Consider the following 26,282-nt stretch of genomic DNA (forward strand, 5'->3'; position numbering starts at 1 on the left):
ACTCAGTCAGAAAGTGAAGAAGAATCAAAGGAAAGTTTTGACAGTGATCTTGAAGTTGTTGAAGCTCTACTTGCAAGAAAATATTCTAGAGGCAGAGGAAAATACAAAGGTGAAGTTCCCTTAATCTATTTTTAATGTGAAGAAATTGGTCATATTACAGCCAGGTGCCCAAACAAAGCAAGCAAGAATGAGAAGAAAGGTCACAAGTGCAATGGCAAGAAGGATTTCAAATCATTCAAGGACAAAGGTAAGAAAACATATTTTATGGCTAAGGATTCTGATAATAGTGAAGATGAAATAGTTTACATTGCTGTGAAAGATGAATCTGATGAAGAAGAAGAAGATAAGATCGCACTTATCTCTCATGTGAGAAAAAATTATACATGGATCATAGAAAGTGGTTGTTCATATCATATGACTAGTGACAAAACAAAGTTTGAACACTTTGAAGACTATGATGGTGGTAGTGTAAGGTTTGCAAATAATGAACCTTGTTGCATACAAGGAAGAGGTCGAATCTCATTAACCAAAGAACTTGTATGTGATAATGCCTATTGGGTTGAAGGAATAAAACATAATCTATTGAGTGTGACACAACTAATCAATATTGGATTCAAGGTTGAATTCATGCATGGTGAGGCAAGACTGCTGGATGACAAAGGAAAACTAATTGGATCAGGGAAACAAACAAAAGAAAACTTGTTTTATCTTGATCTTGGTGAATGCTCATGTTTTATTGCTCAAGTTGAAGAAAGTTGGTTATGGCACAGAAGGTTATGTCATGTAAATTTTGATAACATGGTGAAAATAAGCAAATTCAGAAAAGTAAGAGGCATTCCTAGTTTGAAGAAACCTAATGTTGGTCTATGAAAGAATTGTCAGATTGGTAAAATGGAAAAGACTAGTTTTATAAGCAAAAACTATTAGTCTGAAGATATTTTGAAAATTGTGCATATTGATTTGTGTACACCTATTGGAATTGAGAGCTATAGTGGAGAGAAATTCTCCATTCTTTTTATTGATGACTACTCTAGAATAATGACTATTATGTATCTAAGAGAGAAGTCAAAAGCATTTGAGAAGTTCAAATGGTATTTGGCAAGAGTAGAGAAAGAGATAGAGAAAAGATTAAAATGCTTAAGATTAGATAGAGGTGGTGAATTCATCTCCAATGAATTCAATAACTTTTGCATTGAAAGAGGAATCAAAAGACATGTATCAGCCCCTGGAACTCCTGAGCAGAATGGAATAGCTAAAAGGAGGAACAGATCTATCATAGATTGTGTAAGGACTCTAATGATTGAAAAGAACATTGCTATCAAATATTGGAAGGAAGCCATTAGCATTGTAGTTCATACCTTAAACTGAGTACAGTTGAAGAAGGACTCATTCAAAAAACCCTATGAGTTATGGTATGGCTATAAACCCAATGTAAGTTACCTGAAAGTATTTGGAAGTAAATGTTACATCTTGAAAGAATCTAGAAAAGGTAAATTTGATGTGAAAGGTAATGAAGGTATATTTTTAGGATATTCTTGCAAGAGTAAGGCATATAGATGTTTGAATTTGTCTGCTCACAAAATCATAGAAAGTGCACATGTGAAAGTTGATGAGTTTGCAGAAAGGACTGAAGAAGAAAGCAAAATTTTGAACTAAAAGATTACAGGAGATTTATTTACATTGAACCTAATACATTGCCAGACACATCTATCAATTAGGAGACTTCTACTCCTAAGTCTTCCTCATTCATTGAGTTGCAAGAAGTTCAAATCGAGTCACAAGAACCCGAGTCACATTTTGAAGCTACCAAGCCAATGCCTACCGAGTTTGAGCAGCCAGAACTTGAAGCTAAAGTTCAAGAGGATGACAATGCAATTCATTCAAAAGACAAGGAACTTGTATTGGCCAAGTATGTCGGGAGACATCATGCACCAGATTAGATTATATGAGATAAATCACAAGGTACTATGACAAGAAGTAAGCTAAAAGGTACATGTTTACTTGCTGATTTTGAACCTAGAAATGTCAAAGATGCATTGAAAAATGAAAGTTGGATTGAGGTTATTAATGAAGAGATAGAGAAAATAGAGAAGAACATAACTTGGACTCTTGTACCTAGGCCTAAAGATAAAAATATGATTGGAACAAAATGGGTATTCAGGAATAAGTTGAATGAAGATGGTAAGGTATCAAGAAACAAAATTGGATTGGTGTGTAAAGGCTACTCTCGAGAAGAAGGAATTGATTATGGTGAAACTTTTTCTTCTGTTGCAAGATTGGAAGGTGTCGGGACCTTACTTGCATATGCAACACATAAAAGATTTAAGGTATATCAGATGGATGTTAAATCTACATTTCTCAATGGTATTCTTGATGAAGAAGTCTACATTGAACAACCTAAAGGTTTTGTTGATCCAGACAAAAGGGACATGGTATGCAAATTACACAAAGCATTGTATGGTCTGAAATAAGCTCCTAGAGAATGGTATGAGAGATTGTAGAACTACTTTATTCGGATTGGTTTCCAGAGAACTAATGATAACAATAGTTTGTACATCGAGGAAGGACTAGACAACAAGATTGTTTTGTCAGAAATATTTGTGGATGATACTTTATTTATAGGGAATGATGATCTATGCAAAGAATTTTCAAAGAAAATGAACAAAGAATTTGAAATGTCTATGCAGTTTGGTGAGATTAAGTTCTTTGTTAGTCTTCAAATTCAGCAGAGAAAGAATGGTATCTACATCACTCAGTCTAATTATATCAAGGAGATACTCAAGAAGTTTTGTATGGAAGATTCAAAACTAGTTGGAACCCCCATGAGTACTGGACTGAAGCTTACCAAAAATGATGACTCAAAAGAGGTAGATCAAACCTTATATAGATCAATGATTAGAAAATTATAGTATGTAGTTCATACAAGGCCTAATATTGCTCTTGTAGTTGGTATAGTGGCAAGATTCTCAGCAAAATCTAGAGAAAATCATATGATGGCAATCAAAAGAATCTTGAGATACTTGAAAGGCACTTAAGATTATGGCTTATGGTATAAATTTGGAGGAAATATAGACTTAAAAGTGTTTACTAATGCTGATTGGGCAGGAAACATTGATGAAAAAAAGAGTACAATTGGTGGAGCATTCTTTTTTGGAAAAAGGTTGGTATCTTGGACAAGCAAAAAGCAAAATTGCACATCCCAATCTATAGCAGAAGCAAAATATGTTGTAGCAGCAATGAACTATTCTAATATTGTTTAGTTTAAATAGTTGTTGGAGGCATGAAGGTTGAGATCAAAGAACTATTTGTCATGTTTTGTGATAATACAAGTGCAATTAACATATCAAAGAATCCAGTGATGCATTCCAAAACCAAGCACATTGCTAAAAAATATCATTTTGTCAGAGAATTGGTGCAAGATAAGGAAATTAGATTGGAATATGTCCATACAAAAGAATAGATTGCAAACATATTCACCAAGCCATTACCTAAGGATGAATTCTTGTATCTAAGAGGTAAGTTAGGGGTCATTCCCCTATCTGAAGCTCTCTAAAATAAAGTTTTAGTGATGCATCAATAGGAACCAAGTTGAAGATCCATCAGTTGATGTAGTATAGTCAAGGAAATATTGCATATGAATTAATACTCAAGGTACATTGATACTCATTTGATATGTGTTTTCTTTGGCATGTGTTGTCAAAGAGGGAGAGTTTACTATCATATCTTTCTGAAATTTGTTTGAAGGAGATTTTACTGTCATATCTTTCTGAAATTTGTTTGAAAGAGAGCATACTATCATATCTATTTGGAAAAGAAGCTATGTAATTCCTTTACATAGGGAGATTACTGCATTAGAGAAGTTTGTGGCATAAAATCTAAGAGGGAGAAAATTTCTATCAAAGAAAGTCTTGTTTTCAAGTTTCATTGTGCTATGACATGTTGTGTTGCCATCAATGCCAAAGAGAGAGATTGTTGGATAAAGTTGTCTAATTATGTATTGTCTTTGATATTACACAAATTTCATATCAGTTGGTAGGCAATGCTTATCGAGCACACTTGGTCAACAAGGCAATTTTTCTTCTCTACCAAGCATTCTTAGAGATTACTTTGCATAGATAGTGTCTACCAAGCTCACTCAGGCATCGAAGGAAATTGTGATAGAAAGTAGTGTTAATCGAGCTCTCATGGTTAACAAAGGAAAGTTAGTCAGAAGTTAGTGTTTACCGAGTTCACCTGGTTTCTAAACGATTTTTGCAGGTTCACAATGTTAACCAAGCTTCTGTTGGTTAACATAGGAAATCATTTCAGGATCAGTGTTTACCGAGCAAGGTCGGCTAATGAAGTATTTTGTTAATTTGAGAAATGAAGTTTAATTATTTCAAGTATTGATTCTAGCCAACTGTAGTAATGATTATTGGTGATTGTAAGTTGTAATTAGGCTGATTTGATCATTTGAATGGTATAAATGAAAGGTCAAGTTGAGATTCTAAATGTATGAGGGAGTATGCAAGTGTATTGATTGTTTGAAGAGGAGAGTATGAGTGAGTATGCAAGTGTATTGATTGTTTGAAGAGGAGAGTATGGGAAAATTTGAAGGATGGTCAGATATCCTTGAGGAGCAACAAAGTTATGTTTGATCAAAAAGGATCTAGTGTGAAGCAAAACAAAGATCTGTAATCAACAATTCAATTGCATCTCATTTAGGTCATTTTATTGTTACTTATATTATCGTTGTAGTAGTGATTCCAAAATCTCTTAACAAAGTTGGTTTAATAGCTAATTGCAAATCCTCTAACAAGGTGATAGTTCCATTGAATTTTTCTAAAGACCTCTTGCAAGGCCACTCCTTACAAGGTGATTAATTCCTTTAATAAGGTCACACCTAACAGTGTGTATTGTAACCTTTAACCAGGTTGGCTCCTAACAGGGCTCACTTCAAAAGAGTCAAAATCAGTAGCTAGTTAATTGGTGGTTTTTCCCATATTGGGTTTCCATGTTAAATCTGGTGTCTCATGTGTTCATGTTATTTCTTTTATGTTAATCACTATAAATGTTTAAGATCTGTTAAAATTAACATACACTGCATTTACCAAGTTACAACATTTTAAGTATGTTTACCAAGTGACAATAGTAAATAGTTTAATCAGACATCTAAGGGATCTATGGATATATTTTTGTGGTAACTAATTCACCACCCCTCTCAGTTACTCCATCTACATTTCCAACAATATCCCTTATGTCATTTTGTCAAGTCATGATTGTCATAGCATCACCAACTCAACTTTCTTATGTCATACTAGGAAGAATGAAACCTTTTTGGGATGCTTGACATTAAATGATTGTTCTCTATTAATTTTTCCATGATGCCCCGAGGAACCATTATGAACCACCTTGAACTCATATGAACCTTTGCTTGAAATGGTTCAGAATGGTTTATGCCTTTATCTATGTCCAAAGTTAAAGGCTTGTCTATTTGTATTTCAATGATGACACCACTTGGTGGGCTCATCCCAATATACTCTTGAACTATAGTGAACAATTTCAAACTCACTTGAACATCTTAGAACTTGGTTCAAACTGGTTCACAAAGGTGTACGATGTTGCACTTTTGTCTTTGTTCTCTTAGAAGTATAAGCCCCGCATGTTCATATGTGAGAAATGAAGTTTGATTTGTAGGACAGCCTTTATTGGTCTTTGAACTCCCTTCAACCTCGTCAAACCTACTTGAACTTTCATGAACTTGTTTTAATGTGGCTCAAGGCAGTTCATTGTGATTCATAGGTACAAGGTACTTCACCTATTTTGAGTGTTGAAATACTTAAGTACATAACATAAAAAGTTATGAAGGCATGGGATTTAAATTGACTTGATGAATTCTATGAGATTGGACCTTGTGGACTTATGAACATGAACTTTTTTTAATGAATAAGGCCTTCTCTTTAATTTATAATATTAAAGTACATATTCACAAAAAAGATCAAGGGATAGAGGATCACCCCATGAGCCCATGATGAACATGACTTTGATGAACCATCCAAATTTTAAAATAGGAATCAACAACTCATTATATAGGTACTAACACATTCCTACCTATGTTCCACCTATTATGACTATATCTATTCAACCATCAAATTCTACTTGTGTGAGTCTTCCTATTCCTTCTCTTCTTGTGATTGTTTCACCTACTTTATTGTGTACATCACAACCTTCAAAAAATAGTATTACTTACACTTATCTTGATCCTTAAGTACTATCGTGATTCCAAGTTTTCCACCTATAGCACCTTCTATTCCCACCTATTCATACACTTTTACTAGTATAATAAATGCACCAATTCCCACTACTTCTCCTAATGATTCCACCATCATTATCCTAGCTCAAATTGTTTTTTCCTTGCAACAACTTCCTTCCTTAACTAAATCCAAATTCAATGTGCCTACACGTGACATGGGTAGTCCTTTATCCTTAGACATTATATATGTCATTTCCCCTCAACAAGATAATATGTATTGCCTTGAAAATTATTATAGTAAGGGTGATTTTGTGACTCATCTTTAAAAAAATCAAGTACTATGTAGTTATTATTCCCATGACTATAGGATTTTAGACAAGTTGTTTGGCCACGCTTTTCATGACAAGGCCTTGCAATGGTATTTCTCCTTTCCACCTTATTCTATTGATTTTGTTTATAAATTTGCCAATACTTTTATCCAATAATTCCAAAGCAACATTGGTCCTCAAGTATCCTTTACTAATTTAATGCATTGTAAACAATGTCCTATGGAAAGTGTAAATTTATTGGTATATTTTAGCATTTGTATGCTTAGATGTCATATCCTTTACCTAATATTCATATTCAACATAGGTTTATCACTAATTTACAAAAACAAATTTGATATAAGATTCTCATTACTGAATATACCTCTTTCTCACAACTTTATGTGGTGCTTCATCATTATCAATTACAAGTGAGTCAATTCAAGAGAACCAATCCAATGGCTCATGTACTATTTGATAAGAGTGATATCACACCTAGCAATAGTAAATTTCAAAACCCAAACAATTATGCCCACATAAACAAAGCAACAAATACAATAAATGAACTAGTGGTTGTTGCATCCAAAAGTGCCAATGATTCTTCCTCTATTTTTCATATGAATCATAAATTTACTCCTCTTTTTGAATCTTTTCATTATATTATGAAAATTTTAGTAAGTGCTAATATTATTACATGTCCTCCAATTAGAATCCTTCTTCCTTATACAATATCAAATCCCCTCTTTGATTCCAAAGCCTTTTGTCAATATCATCGTCACCATCCTGGCCATGATAGTAGTAGTGTTTTACCTTGAAACATAAGATTCAAGACTTGATTGATTCCAATGCTTTTTCTGTTGATAATCATGATAGTAGTAACAAATCCGTGACACCTCCTAATCAAAATCTTCAAATATACACTAATCCTTTACCTCAAAACACTACCAATGATTTCTCAACCCTCTTCCTTCTCTGCTATACACATTATTTATGATCAATAGATGGAAGAGGATAACCATACTATCAATACTTTGGAGCATGTACCTCAAACTCCACCTTAACCTAAACCTAAGGCTGAACTTAACCCTCAAGTTCAACCTAAGCCTTAATATACTCTTAAGTGTAGTAGAGAGATTACTATTACATTTGATGATTCTAAACATATTTATGCTCTTGATGGTCCTCTTTACATTGCTACTAAGGTTTATAATTCACCTTCTTTTAGTTTTCTTGTTGATCCTACTTCCATGGTTAATATCATTACCAAAGAAAATATTTTTACCAAGCTTTTGCATCACAACTTTTATGATTTAACTAATACTTGGATTTATATTTGTAATGGTTTCTTGTATAGACCTCATTGTTCCATTTATTTGTTTGTTGAACTCTATGGTAAAGTGGTGGATACTACCTTTATTGTCATCCCTAGTCCTAATCAATCCAAAGTGAATTTTGGTTTACCTTGGTTGACTTTCATGCAAGCCATTTATTCTCCTATACATAAATGGATCAAGTCACCTCATGATGGTGAGATTAGGATGATCAATCACAATCTTTACCATTGTTTTAGGCCTAGGAATTATGCTAACCTTGACTTATTTTGGCCTTATTTGCATACTAAACTTCCTACTCAACATGATTTTTTTTCCAATCATATCAAGCTTATAAACATAGAAATAATATCAAGTTAAGCATGCCTAAGGATCTTACTCGTGGTCTTTTTCCTACACCTTATATACCCCTTTCTTCAAACTCTTTAATTTCTAATGAGGCACCACCTCCAACATCAAATGCTTTATCTAGCGTGGTTCCTCCTCTTGCATCTCAACCTATTGTGGTTTCCTCCATTCTCCCATCACAAGGTAACAAGGAACATATGTCTATTTATCCTTCTTCTCAACCAATTTCTAGAAAAATAAATGAAACTGATATGATCATAATCGTTGAAAGAAGTGTAAGCTAGAGATAAAGCCAATTTGCATGCTTCTCATTCTTCTTCTTCTTCCTTTGATCAACCTATGTCTATGCAGAAACTTAATAGCAATCATAATGATTAGATAGATAAACATGGTATTCACATTTTGGATACACTAGATGATCTTGCTCATAATGATGATAATGAATATGATACTATTGATCTTGATAATGATTTTCCTAACATGCTTTCAAAACAAGTTTCACTTACATCTAGTCTTGAGCATAGTGACTCTCATGAGAGTCCTTATTTGAAATTAGATATTATTCATGTTATATTAGATATTACTGATCTCATGAGTTTCCTACCTTACCTAAATGATACACAGCAAGATTGGGGAGGTGAGACACACATTTAAGTAGTTGCTCTAACATAGTGGATTTTGTATGTTTGCTTGTTGTGATGTGACTCCCCCATATTGTACTTGTTATATGTTTATTTTTATTTATTTAATGAACCTTGTTTCTCTTTTGGTACATGATAATAAGGAATCTAAATGCCATACCATTATTTTATTTATATCTAACTTCTTTGATATGTTATTACACATTGTGTTGTACACGTGCCAGTGTTTGTACATGTGTCCTTATGTTTTTCTGCTTGGATTTGTGACATGGTAGCACCAATTCTTTTTGGTCTCTATGACAGTAGTCCAAAAATACTCTTCTTCATAACTCTTCTTTTGTCATGTTTTAGTTCTATTTATTTTGGGAAGTAATGATATTTCATTTTCAATAATATACATATATGATCCCATGATCACATTGACCCCAAACTTAGTAAATCCCTTTTAAGCTCTCTATATGTCAAGTGAGCATTTTTCTTCATTTTTCTTCTCTTGGGGTTATTTCATAGTGTAAACATCTCTAAGTGGATATATGTATACTCTGTTAAAGTTATAACTCCTGTTAAAGTGTTAGCAATGACTTTAACATGGAGGCATATGCTCATTCACACACACCAAGTTACTTGACAACTTATATATACACTTATGAATTTGTTTAAATGGATTATGCATAATCCTAAGAAATGGATTCTCCATGCACATCTTTGATTGCACAAGGATGAGGGTATTCATAGAATTGGGTTTCTCTTTCTTTTTCACATTCAATATGCTAAATCCAATGCATAGGTAATGCGTTCAAATTCAATATACTAATTCTCATACATGGGTAATGCATTATAGTTTAATATTATAAATCCCATATGCATGTAACACATTAAAATTCAATATGCTAAGTCCCATACATGGGTAACACATTCAAAAACTCAAACATGTTGAGTCCCATGCTGAAGTTGATGAAAGATCAACCCCACAGAGCCCAAGAATCGCATGCATGCAAACACCTGGCACAGAAAGAGAGAAGCAAAAGCTACAGAGGTTAGAATTCCTAGATCCACAGATAAGACATTCTTGATGAGAAAAAAAAGAGATTATTATAATCAAAAGTGAATTGGTTAATAATTACAAAGAGAGATCATCCTTATAAAGGAGATTGAAACCCAAAAAAGGTCTACCCTAGGTTGCATCATAATAATTTTAAAAAAAGTTATTTATTATATTCCTAAAGTTTAGCTTAAGAAAAATAGAGTTAATTAGGAAATTTATAATTACTCTAACACCCCCCCTTAAGATAAACTTAGGGAGTAGCCGAAAACCTAGAAACTACTACTAAAAATAAATTTGTGTCCCAAAAAATAAGGCTTGATGAGGTACCCAAGCACAACCAAATCTCTAAAAAGAGGATAAATAGAGAAAACCACATGGGAAAAACCCTACTCCAAAAGGAAATGGAAATAACTCTAAAAAAATGAGTGAAGGACTAAAGAAACCTCCAAACTAGGGAATGTCCTAGAAGATAGAAACAAAAGATGATCATGAAGAAAACCACTGAAGCATGTAGAAGCTTAAAGCTCTATCAAAAGTAACTACTAATATGAAGAACCTCCACTAAAATACAACCTGACCAAGTAGAGAAGACTATAATCTACATCAAATCAAGAGGCACACAAAGGGAAACAAATGAAGTCAAAGATACAAATGGCATGAAATATCAAATCCCAAAGAGTTGATCAATCGAACATGGAAGGCTGTAACCAAAGTAGGAATGAAAAAGAAGAGTGTCTATATGGTAAATGATCCATCTCATTGAAATGCATAGGTACCTAGCCATTGCATCCACCTAGTACATAGGAACAAATACTGAATACATAGCTCACTCCATCAAACCAAGGAAGCATGAGAAACAACAGAACCCCCCCCTAATGCAGACAAGGGTGAGGTGATAGGCAACAAAAAAGTGGGCCAAAAGAACTACATGTCAAGGAACCATGATCAAGATGCACAAAAGAGAACATATATGTGTACTAAGGTGATCAATTTCAAGAATGTCATGAGGTTAATATTATAGAAGGGAAACTTATTGGACAAAGGAAGATGGAAAAAAAAGGCAAAACATCAACCCCCCATGGCACTTTGATCGGGGTAGTGCATGCACAATAAGGAACAAAATACAGTGAATCCCAAGAATACAATAATCTGTATGAGTGTTTGTTAGAAGCAATAGTCCACCAAGATAACTGGGGGGGGGGGGGGGGGGGGGGGGGGAGGTTTTGGGGTGAATCAGTTATACAATAATTATAACAATTATCTTCTTTAAACAAACTTTACCATTCAACCAAAGTAAACAACAACAATACAAAGATGCACATAGACAATTATACTAGATATGTTGACTAGGGAAACCATTGATTAGAGGGAAAATCCAAGTGGGAATGATGCCCACAAGATGATGTACTAATATAAATATTCCTTGTTAAAGGATAGACCCTGTTAGGAGTCTGTTACAAAATTTAGTACAATGAGCCCCTGTTAGAAGACTTTGAATCCATATTAGGAGATTCCAACCCTATTAGGAGTTGTGGCATAATGTATGCAAGAAGAGCCCACTGCCCAAACATGCAATTTCACCTATAAGAAGAGCTCATTGCTCAAACAAGCAATTTACTACTATCTTCTTCTTTCCTCTATCGTGTCAACCATACCAATACATGTTAGACCTTGTAGATTAGGTCACAAACCTTGGATCCAAATATCAAACCTTAAATCACTCAACAAAACCTGGCAATGAAGTTTCCTTCACTTACGCATTGCTCTGCTCAACTTCACATTCTGTACTCTCTACTACTTTCTGAATATTCAAAATTCACATTCATCCACTTCCATGATAAAGTAAAATGTCCTTCCTTTATACAAAGTCCATAAAATAATTCCTAAGTCAGTTGTTAGTCCTTCTCATTTAATTATTATAGGACCTCATTAAGAACACGTTACACTTAGTGATAACCTTAATCTTCCACCTTGCAACTTGAATAACTTTCTGTATACATAATATTATGATGAGCAAGCTTACCCATGTCATCCTCAACATGTCTTCTTCATGTCCTCAACCTTGATCCTTGAGATATCAACCCTATTAGGAGATATAAAAAGTTTACTAGAACATGCCCTTGTAAACTCTATCTCAGAATAGACATCACCAAAACTTACATAACTTCTTCTAGACTTATCCTTTCTGCTTCCAACCTAAACTACATATACCAAATACTCCAAAGTATCTCCCATAACCTTAGGTGGTTATCATGCTCAACAAGTCATCCATACCAACTTAATCTTTTTATTGTTCTTTTGTCAGATACCACAAAAGACATCAAACATGCTATGTCAACATCAATGACAAACTCAGTCATGAATGTAACATACCATCATCAAACCAATCTCTCCAATCTTCCAACAGTGTCCTCAGATGACACTACTTGAATCAAAAGGCAAAACTACTAAAACAAAAATATAGATGGAATATGGTACTTTATCTTAGTATGTTTGCAATAATGCATACAAATGATGTCTAAATAGACCATAAGAGACATAAAACTAATACAATAGATAGTACAAGTCAAGATGAATCATCTAAAGCAATAAAATCAATCCTTGAACCTGAAACAACCAAGATATCCACCAAAATGTAAAAATGTAAAAGATTAAATAGAATGTACTTGGAGAAGAATCTAGAACAATAATCAACATCATTGGAAAGAGCTTGGAAAGACCTTGACAATGATATAAAGAATTCTCAAATAGCAGACTAGATGCTTAAGATATGTCTCCCACAGTGCAAAATAGTACCCTTGACTTTGACAACAGAAAAAAGCCATAAAAAAGAATCAAAACTAAAAACCAACTGTACTACTATGACGAGCTCGGAGCTAGCTTTTGGTGATATCTTGTTTGCTAAAATAGAGTCCTTATGCATGAGATATGAGAAAAAATGTGAAAGTAGGTCCAATTAGAACTTGAAGGAGTGAGAGGAATGTTGATGCAATGTCGACATGGCATTGATGTCAACAAGTGACAAGCCCAAATTTGATGGGAAAATGGTCATCAAGGAAAAAAAAACCATAAAATGACCCCTATAGGGAAAAAAATATCTAGCCATCAGAAACAAGCCAGAAAACCAAGGGCTGATGCATGATTAAAAAATTGGTGGCCAAGATTGCACATGTGAAAAACAAGTCATTAGCAAGAAGGAAGGCACATTATACCATGAGCAGGCCCAAGAAAAAATATGATTTCCATGCAAATATTGAAAAAAATGCCATGAAAGAGCCAGCGCATGTCAATAGAAAACAACATGAACCCCTAAACAATCATAGTCAATTAATGCTTGCCAAAAATATCAGAAACCTCTAATGCAAAAGAGCCAAATAAACTGGTGTCTTGAAAAAAGACACATGGTGGTCATGGAGGAACACCATGGAAGGATGTGGAAAAAGAGAAAAACTCCCCACCAAACTGCAACACTGTTGATATGATTGATAAACTACCAATCAATAATAAGGACATGAGCAACCACAAGCACTTAGGCACGATAAATAGATTGGAGTCTATGAACAATAGAGTACATCTTCAAATTTGTGGGCAAGTTCATATCACAAATTCCAAGGCACAGATCTCCCACATACTCCCAAAAACAAGGTGCAGGTCTCCCACATCACAAATCATATATGACCAAGTCAATGTGAGAGCCAATATAATGGTTGCCACACTCTATAATAAATCAATGACTAATCCACAAACCACAAGTTAGAGATGGGGTCACTGTCATGAAAGTAGAGGTTATAAAAAATGAGAATCAAGGAATTGGGCCATAAAGAAAGGCCTCCAAGTATGTCTCATCAACCCCAAACTGTTGAGCAACAAATAAAACCACCACTGTGCAAAGTGTTAAATTTCCAAATCTTCAAAAAAAGAAGCTCGAAATTAATGCTTGTCTTAGCTTTCAGCTTGCCTTGGAAGTAGAGAAACAAATCTCAGTACCTTTCTCCTGTGACATCAGTGCACATGGCTAGGTACAAGAAAAAAAGCTCGTGGGAAGGCCAAGAAGAGCCTCATGAGGGTAAATGCAAGGCCCAAAAGAATCTTGCCCAAAGTCTTCCACCATAGTTGAGCATGATAAACAAGGGTCATGGGTGAGTAGATGATGGGTAAAAGATTGAGCTAGTGCCAAAGGGCCCACATGCAATTGTGGCGCCAAATAAAAATGCTTCCAAGGTAATCGCGCAACCAAACACTTGCATATGTGGCCTCCAAAAGACTCCTCCCTCCAAAAGACCTATACCAAGGTCATCAAATCAGTAAAAAATATCACCATAGACCCAAAGCCTCTTAGAGGTCCCACCAAAAAAGGAACTTGTGTGATGAACAAAGATGGTGGAGTGCACAATCCAAGGCATATTGTATGCGCAAAAAATTTGAATGCCTCCAAAAATGAACAACCACTAATACATGCATGTATTGGCTAATGTGGAGGGAACTCTAAGATTTGTTGGTATTGGGCATGTGTATCTCCAAGAATTTGCATTGCTAACAAAGGTGATGTGGGAAACTCCTTCCCAAATCATAACACAAAGATTGAGAATGTCGAGCAAGAGGGGAACAGGAGGAGCCCAAGGCATGGTAGAGGACCCGCTAACATGGGTAAAACCTCAAGAAATTTTAAAAAAACTATCAGATGAGGACAAAGGACAAGCTAGAAGTGAACAGATGTACCAAAAGCATCCTAACATGGGTGGCCCACACCCAAAAGAGAAGACATGGTAGAGAGTCCACCAATAAAGTCCAGTCCTCCAAACTCTCTTATATTGAATTTTTATTAAACTCTTTTTCAAAACCCAAAAAAGGTTTTGAAAAAATATGCAATGCATTTCTAAAAAAATTTAAAATGTTGCCTTGATTTTGGAGCCTAGGTTAAAATGACCTAGGTGCAAAAAAATTTGCCTCAGATTTCAACAATGTTCAAACGAGACACATTTTATATAGAAATGAGGGTTTTCGAGTGCTCTGAGCTCAATAGTGATGTCCATTTTTTGCTCAAAGTGCCTCAATAATCAATGACCCCCCAAATCTAATAAAAAACCATTGAAAGCTCAAATCTAAAAATTGATGCCAAATCTCTCAAGAACAAAATAGGGCCATGAAGATCTAGAGCTTTGATACCATGTCGAAGTTGATGAAAGATCAACTCCACAGCTCCCAAGAATCACCTGCATGCAAACACCTGTCACAAAAAGAAAGAAGCAAAAGCTATGGAGGTTGGAATTGCCAGATCCATAGATGAGACATTCTTGATGAGAAAAAAGATAAATTGCTATTATCAACAGTGAATTGGTTAATAATTACAAAGAGAGATTGTCCTTATAAAGTATATCAAAACACTAAAAATGTCTAACCTAGGTTGTATAATAGTAATTAATAAAAGAATTAATTATTATATGCCTAAAAATTAGCTTAAGTAGACTAGAGTTAATTATAAAATATCTAATTACTCTAACATCCCATACATGGGTAATGCATTTTTAAACCTTATTTTTGTGTGATTCACAGTGAGATGTACACTTCTCATTGGGTTATCTAATCACACCCTTTTTGCTTTTCTTCCCCTTCATCAATGATCTCTCTCTTATTATGATCTTGGAGTTAGAAAAGACCCAATCCATTAAGGGCTTGATGGATTCTTTGTTTCCTCGATTATGATAAGATCGTCTCATGCCTTATGCTCTACTTTACCAAGAGTTTGGGTTGAGCCCATACTATTATTAAAATGAGGGCTAAATGTGTCATTTTAAATTGGAAGCACATTACTTAATGACACTTTAGCACCCATTTAATGAGGTTTCATTATAATTTTCATTCAATTTGTATTTTACCATTTCTTATTATCTTATTATCTTGTTTTATTCCTCCTAGGTGGAATTGGGGTAGGATCTAATGGCTTCTCCTTGGTATTCCTATTCTATGATGCAAATATCGAGGTAGGACCTATCCATTTGGTGTCCTTTTTCATCTTATAATCACTAAAATCCCATTTTTTCATTGAAATAAGGCTTTTCTCAAGGTTTACACCTAATTCTCAAAAATTCAATGTCTATTTTGAGATCCTAGGGAATCCTGAAGCTTTCTGGGGCCATGAGTCAAGGACATAGTACATACTTAAACTAGGTTAGGGATGTAGTGCATCCCTACCTAGGTTAGGGACATAGTGTGTCCCTACCTTGGGACCTATTTTGGGTCCCCTTCTCGAACATTGTGTTGGGTTGATCTGAGGTATTATTTTTTTTCTCAGTTAGCTGATGGGAGAAAGTTAATTTCAAATCCTTTATAAGCACACTCATTTGCTCCATTTTGTATCCATTCATATCCATGAAAACAATACATGATCCATCATCACACATGAGCCCACAAGAAAGAATTCAAGTCTTCAAGCACTCAAGCATGCACATTCAAGCCATACTCAAGTGCATTCAACAAAATTCTTTTGCAACCCATCAGAGAGGAGATTTCTTTCATTTAAGGTGTTTTCAAGGAGCTTCAAAGGAGTTCATTTGGTGTCTTTATCATTTATCTTCCATGCTCATTCAACAACCTTTTAATATCTATCTTCCTCCATTGGTGATAGTGGAGCTTGTCATCAAGAGAGGGTTACAACATTTATCCTTCTTCTACATGCACATCTTCTTGATTCAAATCAACTTAGTAAAGTTAGCTTATTGCATTTGATTGAGAAATCCTACTATTGTAAGGTGTATTTGTTCATTTACTTTATATTTCCTACATTGCAATTATTTCTATTTCAAGGTTTATTACTAAATTGGGGTTTGAACGAGGAAAAATCACCATCAACAAAACTAAACTATTTTTCTTGTAGGTTGCAAATATCAAAAGGTGGGACATAACACATGTTTGTATATGCTTTTCGAAGAACTTCATAATTTCAAAATCAATTTTGTGTTTGAACACAAAAGGTCATGGACACACTATGTTCCCCCCCACCACCTTATAGATCAACCCTATCCTAGATTGACACTACCTTTGTAGTTCAAATGTAACCTGGAGCCGAATGATTTCTGGGTTTTGTAGATCTTGCAGTTTCAGGTTTGAGATTAGGTCTATTCACTATTTGGATCAATACACAGGGCATAAATTTGTATCTAATTCCACTCACTTTTCAAGGTTAGACACTTATTTGTTTAATTCATTTTGAAAAGTCTATCTTCCATATCTATAGTCTTAATTGCATTTCACAACACTTGCTACATTAGGGTTTTAAGGATCTTGCATTCTTTCTCTAATTCTATAATCCTTGGATCATTGTTTGAATTAGTGTTCTAATTCTATAATCATTGTATCTTTGTTTGCATTAGTGTTCCTTCATCATTTGGATTGTATTAATCTACTTGGATCTAATAACCTTAGAGTTGGAATTGAAAGGATCAACCTCATTAACTTCCTGTTAAGGTATAAGGTCAACCTAAACCCAAAAAGTGGAGTAATTGACACCTTTTTTGATTGCTTAACATTTCAACTTATACAAAACTTATCTTGATTTTCTTGTCTCCCATGAAGTTGCTTACTTGACCTTAGAACTACGATCTCCATTTCATTTTGCAAATCATCCTTTTCTCTCATAACCTTCTCAAGTTGCTCTGATGAGGATTTGTTGAATTCCATTATAGTGTTCCCATCTATTTTTATTTGATCAATAAGTTCTTTCCTTTTAGATCTTGATTTTTCCAATTGATCCTTGAGAGTCTATAAAACTATCTACTTATTTATGCTTTTCTTCCAACTCAATATTTTCTTCTTTCTATTTCAATGTCTTCAAGTGCAATCAAGAATTGCTTCTAAATACTAATACGAATTCTCTTCAATATGTTATACTTCCTTTGAGGCATAAATCTTTGATACCAATTATTAGGATTGAAGAATATTGCGAGAGTGTGATGGGGAGGGGGGTGAATTGGTGTGCTTTCTCTATTATTGACCTTAAATCAACTACACACATACCTTAAAAAGAAAATTGAAAATAAACTGCAACACAACACAAAAAAAATCCAAGAACTCATAATGTCACAATTCTTGCATGGAAATCCAATTAAGGAAAAAACCATAGTGGGAGTTTTGACCCATGGAATACTCTACACAAGTAATTAGCCTTGTTAAAGGATTCAATACAATACTCCACCTTGTTAAAGGTTTAAGGAAAAGCGTAAAGCATTAGGAACTTTCCTGGAGCACAATACTCTATTAAAATGTAACTTAGGGCTACAACCCAATCTGATGCAACAATATATAGTCAATAACCCATTCATGAACTTTAGAGTAACATCATCTATGTTTGATCAATTAAGATGAAGCTCTGCTCTTTATGTTGTCCTTCACATAAAAAAATGGTCTATTATTCACACATCACATTACATATAATATCTTGAATCATATCTGACATCTCTTCCTCATACATGCATACATACATATATACATATATGCACACACACATATGTACACATATACATATATAGATATATATACATACATATATATACAAATGCAAATATATATACATATATACATATATGCATACATATATATACACATACATACACATACATATACACATATATATACATACATATATATACATACATACATACATATATATATATATATACATACATACATACATATATATACATATACATACATACATACATATATATATACATACATACATACATATATATATATATACATACATACATACATACATATACATACATACATACATACATACATATATATATATATATATATATATATATATGCATGCATACATACATACATACATACATACATTTATGTTAGCAATTTGGCTAAGGAAGACATTAGATGTTGTCATTTATGGAAACATATATTCAGTATGAAGATGACAGGTTTTGTTGATTAAGCTATGCCATTCATACTTAGAAAATTGTCTAAGTATCATACAAATTATCTAACAGGATAGATAGAGTTTTGGTTGGTGAACTTCACAGAAGCTATATCAACACATGTGCACTTAAGGGAAGGAAGTACATACTACTATGATGACGTATGTCAGAGTGCAAGTCAGTATGATCTATATGGACAGAGTTATGAGCAGTTTACTAGTTACAATAGTATAACAGGCAAAACATAGCATAAGAGAGAAATGAGTATTTTGGATTAAAGAATTATTTTGTTTACAAAATAATTACTTAACTAATTAGGGACGACATCCTAGATGTTAACCCTAAGTTAGTGAGTCAAAATGATGTATTTTGTAATGTATGTACAAGCATGAAGGTTGATTGGGTAATAATATTGTAATTGAAAAGTATAAAAGAAAGTTTGGAAATGCAAAGTTAGAGAGTAAGTTTAACAAGCGATGTGTATGTGAAATGTGAAATGCAAATTCTAATGTATGATTGGAGGTATGTGAATTGAGACAAAGTTTTGTACAGAGCAACAAAAGGCGAATATCAGATATTGACGATATCAGTAGCAGTGTGAAAGAGATTTTTGTATCTATCTCTTTGTACTAAGGAACTTCATTGTATATTGCATGTTTGGGCAGTGGGCTCATCTTGCTTACATTTTGTATTTGTATATAACAACCCCTAACAGGGTTAGGGCTTCTAACAAGGCCTAAGTCCTCTAACAAGGACCAAACCACTATACAAATGTGATAGACTCGTAACAGGGTCAATATCTTTAACCATATACTTTTGATTAGTGAATCATTTTGTGGGTACCATCCCCTCCAGAGTTTGCCCTTGGCTAGGGTTTCTCTAGTTAACAAAATATGGTGTTATGAGTTTTCTTATTGCATGGTTATGTTTACTGTTCAACATAACTAGTTTACTTTCATATGCAAGTTATAAGGTAATCAATAATATTCAATTTTAGGCTAAAGTTTGTAGAATACCGATTCACCCTACCCTCTCTATATTCCCTATTTCTAATAGTACACACACACACACACACACACACACACACACAGTGGTTTGAGTATGCAGAACTCCTTTTTGAGTACACAAATATATATTAAGTTTGTATATAATAGCAAGTTTAAATTTATTCTTGCATTGTTCAATAATTAAATAAAATAGAAAATTATTTTAAATTAGAAAATATAATATATCAAATAAAAATAAAATATGGAATAGTAATATGTCATGATAATTATAATATTTTTATAATCATAATTATTAATTATTTTGATTATAATAATATTATTTATATATCATTAAAATATTTATAATTATATCATAATAATTTAAACTTTCAAAATAATAATTAATAAGCTAACATTATATTTTGTATATAAACAATATTAGAGAATAAATAATTTGAACTTCCTATTTTTAAATTATTATAATTTAATATTACAATCATGTTATATTAGAATCTTAATTTATTATTATTTTTAGAATATAATTGATAGTTATTTATTAATAAATAATAAACGGTAATATTTTTATACTTAAATTTAGAATTATAGCTACATTAGTAATACCGATGGTCTCTCTATATGAGACTCCAAATAAGAGCTCGTCTTCTACTAACTTGAATTATTCATAGATCTAAACCTATAAAAATAAAAAATGAACTAAAAAATATTCTCAATTGATAAGTAGGAGATAATTACAGCAAGTTGTCATTAAGATTTAACAGCAAGTTGTTATTAGGATTTAACTGTGTGATTTTTGAGTCAAACTCATTGAAATATGGGTCAATGAATTTGACTAAAAAATCACACATTAAATCCTATCACAAATATTCTCAAGTTTAATGAACCTATAAAGATTCCTACCTATATGAAATATTATAGAATCACTACTTTTTCATACATATACAAATTATAATTCAATTCTTTTATCATACAAACTGTTTCCATAATTCTTTTCCATTTCCACCACTACTACCACTATTATTATTATTATTATTATTATTATTATTATTATTATCCTATTTGGTTTCCATCTCTATCACTATTATTCTATTTCATTATTATATATTCATTCTTCTTTTTTGGTTTCCATAAAAAAACATTATATTATAACAAAACATAATTTAAATAAGAAAACTATTAAAACAAAATGAAGGAAGAAGATTCAAAGACCATAAAATGGTCAACTAGAAAATTTACAATCTCAAATAGATACCTACTGCAATTCAAAGAGGAAGTTCCTCTTTTCAAGATTTTATTTATTTTTAAATAGAAAAAATGCAATTCTTACAGATCCATAGTCAAAGAATTTTACATTGGCTGCCATACCAAAAAACAAAAACAAAAACAAAAAAACCAGACAAAGAAAAACTAACGGGTGTGGAGAAAAATTCACATACAAATTAAATACTAATCCTCAGCCATAAAGGAACGCTGCAAAATCCTGTTTATCGACCAGGCAGAAGAATCTCACTCTCGAATGAATCAGAGTCCCCCATCGCTGAAAGCCATTTGGAAAGTCTCAATACTATATCCATACTGGCAGGTCGGCGGTTTAAATCCGGGTCCACGCATTCCGCAGCCAGCTGAGCTACAGCCAGAGCCATATCCAAGGGATAAGCATCTCTCAAACTAGAATCCATAAAACCCTTCAAGCTCTCCTCGGGATTCGATCCCCCAACTATTGCCCCAATTTCGGTCCACAGCAACTGTTCGTTGAAACCGCCATTATTGTCCTCTGAGACAGCTCCTCGACCAGACATGAGCTCCAGCAGAACAACTCCGAAAGAAAAGATATCTAGCTTTGGTGTGACAAGGCCACTGGAAAGATATTCCGGCGCCATGTAACCCTTGGTGCCTACAACATGCCTGGTTAAAGCATAACCCTCTCCGGATTTTGCAAGGCCGAAATTGGCGATTTTGGCCCTGTAATTGCCGTCCAACAAAATGTTGCTGCTTTTTATGTCCTTGTGTACGTAGGGCGGATTGGCGTAGTTGTGCAAATAATGTATCCCGTTCGTGATATCCAAGGCAATCTGTATTCTCTGTTTCCAGCTCAAGCAAATAAGGGAAGACATTGAGCTGCTTCGAGAGGTCCAGGCTTCGAATCCGGGGCCGTGTAGCAGCTCGTCCAGTGAGCTGTGCTCCGCGTACTCGTAGATCAGGTAAAATCTGCCCTCGCTTTTGCAGAGGCCGAGAAGGCGGACAAGGTTGAAATGATTAAGGGTTTTCAGAATGTTGAGTTCCTGTAGAGTCAAACATGAAACAGTCGGTGAAAACTTGTATAACTTAAGAGCCTGAAATGGAAAATAAATCTATTTTAATTGAAAGACATGAAAATGTATTGTAAAATCTTGTGTATCTTAGGGTTTTTACAGTGCATTTAGCTAATGAGCTCTGCTCTTGAATTTAACAAATGACGGAATATGTAACATCATCCAAAACATCCGTTTTATGGAAGAAATAGTGTTGATTTTCGTTGAAGAGCTATCAGAGTTGAAACGAGATAAATATAAACAAAATTCTACGATAGTTACCTCGGAAGATCTAATTCTGATTTTTAGGTCAAACTATATAAGCTATTGGTGAAATCAAATGAGGGCTTCACAATGTATTTAGCTTCTGGTCATCAAATGAGGGCTTCACAATGTATTTAGCTTCTGGTCATCAAATGATCTCTACTCTCTAATTTAATAAATGACGGATTGTCATCGGAAACATGTATAATTTATGAAAACAAAATTCTGACAGAAAAAATGTTGAATTTTGTCTGAGAGCTACAGAGTTGAATGAGATAACATAAACAAAACTCTACATGAGCTATCTCAAAGATTCAATCCTGATGTTTTAGGTCAGACCAATATAATCTATTGTCATTAACCGTGAAATCAAATACCCCGAACCTGATTGTCCACAATTGTTGTGCTAAAATCTGTCTCTATCTACCTCAGATTTCAATCTATTTTCGCTAGGTACTTCGTATTTTAACTAATATATAGAAAGAACACGAATTCGGGAACAATTCTTTATGAACAAAATTCTCCAGAATTGTTTTCCAAAAATCTGTCTTTGTTTACCTATGATATAAATCCCAGGTTTTTCTGCAGAAGCTTTTACTTTGAAATTTAGTATTTCAACCAAGATCTAAAAGAAAACGAATTAACTAACAATTCAAAATGGTAAAAATGTTTACCTGTGAGACATCCCCTGCCATTTGCTTAATTGCCACAGGAACAGCGCCGCTGCCGAGCAGGCCGCGGTAAACAGACGCTGTGATCCTGTTCGATGCGCTGAAATTGTCAGTGGCGGATCGCAGATCTTCAAGCTTGTACTGCGGCAGGATATGGCCCATGTCTGCCATGCCCGCCAACAGATCCTGGTTCTCAGCCTTCTTAGAGTTTGAGTTCGAGTCCAGATCTTTCTGCGGTAGAAGTTGTGTCTTATGCTTCCTTCTTCCGAGGACAATACAGGCACCTGCCATTAAAGCCACCGCCAGAGCTCCAACTGCGACGCCAACGCCGATGCCGATATGCTGCCCAGTCTTGGAACCTCCGCTTCCTGTGGTAGTGGAGGTTGTGGCTGGTGGCGGTGGCGGTGGCGGTGGAGATGACTGGGGGGAAGATGTGGGTGCGGTGGTCAGAGGCACCAGCAATGTTGTGTAAGGGAAGATTGTGTTGTCATCTGCCGTTAGCCCGTTGGCGTCCATGATTTCCTGTTTGGTTGCTCCATACAGTTCTCCAATGGCGGCCAGGCTGTCTCCGAAACGGACTGTGTAGGATAGCAGGTACTTGGTTCCGTTCCCCGCCTGGGTTTTTGTTGGGCAGGCGCACCGTAGGGGAACTACTATGTTCATTCCAATCTGTAGCACACAAAAACCACACAAAAGAATTCTTTTGAGAAGAGATTAGGCACAAAACAACCACAGGATGGAAATGAATCATCTTATTATTAGTTTGTTTAACAATTTTTATCATAACATTTTGGATCATACTTTGACCCATGAAGAGGAGGTGAAAGGAGCTCTAATTAATCATTTTGTAATAATGTTATCTAAGAGGGTGCTAAATTGTTTCAAGCCTAAGCTCTCTACAGTGGGATTTTCCTGCTATTGATTTAGTGCGTGCGTGTAGCATTATGATAATTTGTGAAACAACAGAAGCAATGCTTTAGAATTACTTCCGATGGCAGTTATATACACATTCTGAAAGAGGTATGACCGGAGAGGATCGAAGCTTCAGGAGGGAAAGAAACACAAACAACCCTGGATAATACAGAAAAGTATCTGAAATAGAGAGCATTCGTAAGCAAATGTAAGGTCCTCAATTTGATTCAGATAAGCCAAGTGAATTTAATTTTCAGTAGAGGGAGGCGGAGTCTGGACTGTGAATTGAAGCCTCATTAAGGTGAAGTGGAACTCTGAGTTGAAGCGTCTCTGAGGGATGTTGAAACCGGGTCTGTTGGAATTGAAGCTTCACTAGCAGAAACCATATTTATATGAATTGAAGCTCTGGTGTCGATGAATTGAAGCTACATTGGGGAAAACCGGATTTATCTCCACTGAAGCTTCAGTAGGGAAAAACAGGTTTATCTAAGTTGAAGTTTCAACTGGGGAGAAACAATTTTTTTTCTATGAATTGAAGCTTTATTTGAAAATCAGGTTTATTTGAATTGAGGCTTCAGTTGGGAAAATCGTTTTATCTGAATCGGAGCTTCATTAGGAAAAAATGGGTTATCTGAATGGGAGCTTCATTAGGAAAAAATGGGTTTATAAGAATTGCTTTAGAACATTTGAGAAGCAAATGAAGAAAAATCGGTTTATCTAAAGTGAAGTTTGAATGGAGGAAAAACAGGTTTTTATCTGAATTGAAGCTTTACTGGGAAAAATAGGTTTGTTTGAATTGAAGCTTCATTTGGGGAAATGAGTTTATATGAATTGAAGCTTCATTAGGGAAAAAAGGTTTATAGAAATTGTAAGATTTTTTTAAAACTGTTAAAACACTTTAGAAGTAAATGAGGAATAACTGGTTTACCTGAATTAGAGTTTCAAGTCCTACTAAGGGAAAAACAAGTTTTTATCTGAATTGAAGCTTCATTGGGAAAATTGACCAATTCACCCAGAGACGGTAATAAGAATGAAAATAAACAGTAATAAGAATGAAAATAGATTTAAAATATCTTCCAAATATAAGAATGAAATAATCAGTAATACAGAAACACCAGAGAAACTACAGAGACTGACGTCTAACATTAAACTGAGGAGCTTCAAGATTTCCATTTATGCAGGAAACCTTGAAACATTATCAGAAAGAGGAAGACTCAAGGTATGGACTCGTTCAAATTTGTAAGGAGTATTTCCAAAGTAAGAAGTTTTTTCAATTTTGTTTGATAAAAATCTTAGATTGCAGAGATGGGCAAAAAGAAGTTCATTGAGATGCACAAATTTTCTGCAAGATTGCCTATAGTATTGTAGCCACACCTGCTGATAAACTTACAGCAGGGCTCTCTCCAAGAAACCATTATCCGATAAATAACTTACATATTTAAAAAAGAAACTTTCAACCTAAAATTAACCAATTTGCTCATAAACACCGACCTGGAGAGCGGTTGCAGCGACAGAATTTTGCTGTAAAAGAGCCTGGCAGGTGGAGAGACCCTGGTAAGTATTATTAGCTATTTTGAAATAGTTATCATCTGCTTGGATGCTATAGCTTGCGTTGGCCTGTGAGTAATTCCCTGCGCAAGAACAGTCAACAGGCACCATTACTGCTTTATCTATGTCCAAGATCTGATTCTGTGAGGAATTGTTAATGGCGGCCATTTGTGATTGATTGGAGTTGAGCAGGGTGCTGATTTTGGCGAGGGTCTGGTAGCCCGTCTGAGATCTGTACACAGCGTAGGCCTGGCATGAACTCTCTTTTCCATTGCACTTATACCCATAGTTTATATCTCGTGTATTTGAGCAATCCAGATTGGCTTTGGCTTCGTAAGTTTGCTGTGCCGAAACAGCCTGCAGAATCACAAATAGAATAGGCACATAACTCAGACTTATCGAAGCCATTATTCCTGAGGCGTAATTGAAAGGGTAAAACAATTTTCTCATGACGACTCTCAAAATTATCACAGGCTTACTGAGGAGGCCCAATTGAAAGTGTTATAACAATTTTCTCATTAGAGAGTCTCAAAATGAATTTAGTGACGTAACGGAAAAGATTTGTGGGATTGGGATGGGAGTGAAGCTTTCACAGTTGCCAATTTGGACGGGGTTTTATTTGACTGAAGCGCTTACCCGCTTGCTGATAAGTGAGAAGGGTTGTCCTGTTTTGGGCTGTCGGAAACCAAGCAAGATTTTTGCGGGAGAAGTAACGATCGATGGAAGCGTCTACGCATCCAACAGGATGGGTATTAAA

The 26,282-nt window shown here is 34.6% G+C and overlaps 1 protein-coding gene across 1 annotated transcript; it reads right to left on the reverse strand.

Annotated features, from left to right (window-relative positions):
• Nucleotides 1-21,095: 21,095 nt before the first annotated feature.
• On the reverse strand, nt 21,096-26,002 carry LOC149563803 (protein LYK5-like). The gene is made up of 3 exons (XM_089826936.1): nt 25,469-26,002; nt 23,069-23,734; nt 21,096-22,121 (listed from the first exon to the last, which is right to left on the reverse strand). Exons 1-3 carry the CDS (start codon nt 25,973-25,975, stop codon nt 21,324-21,326), a joined length of 1,971 nt encoding a protein of 656 aa, XP_089683062.1. The 5' UTR covers nt 25,976-26,002; the 3' UTR covers nt 21,096-21,323.
• Nucleotides 26,003-26,282: the final 280 nt, after the last annotated feature.

This window comes from Cupressus sempervirens, chromosome 4 (assembly GCF_028749045.1).
Source record: "Cupressus sempervirens isolate cs-2001-9-10 chromosome 4, ASM2874904v1, whole genome shotgun sequence".
Classification (NCBI taxonomy): domain Eukaryota; kingdom Viridiplantae; phylum Streptophyta; class Pinopsida; order Cupressales; family Cupressaceae; genus Cupressus; species Cupressus sempervirens.

What these genes read in the sequence shown, in the direction of transcription:
- LOC149563803 (XM_089826936.1), bottom strand. Translation starts at nt 25,975, where the DNA reads ATGAGAAAATTGTTTTACCCTTTCAATTACGCCTCAGGAATAATGGCT. An exon ending in TCGCTGCAACCGCTCTCCAG is followed by an intron (nt 23,735 to 25,468) that starts GTCGGTGTTTAT and finishes TGTGTGCTACAG; the next exon opens with ATTGGAATGAACATAGTAGT. An exon ending in TGGCAGGGGATGTCTCACAG is followed by an intron (nt 22,122 to 23,068) that starts GTAAACATTTTT and finishes TTGACTCTACAG; the next exon opens with GAACTCAACATTCTGAAAAC.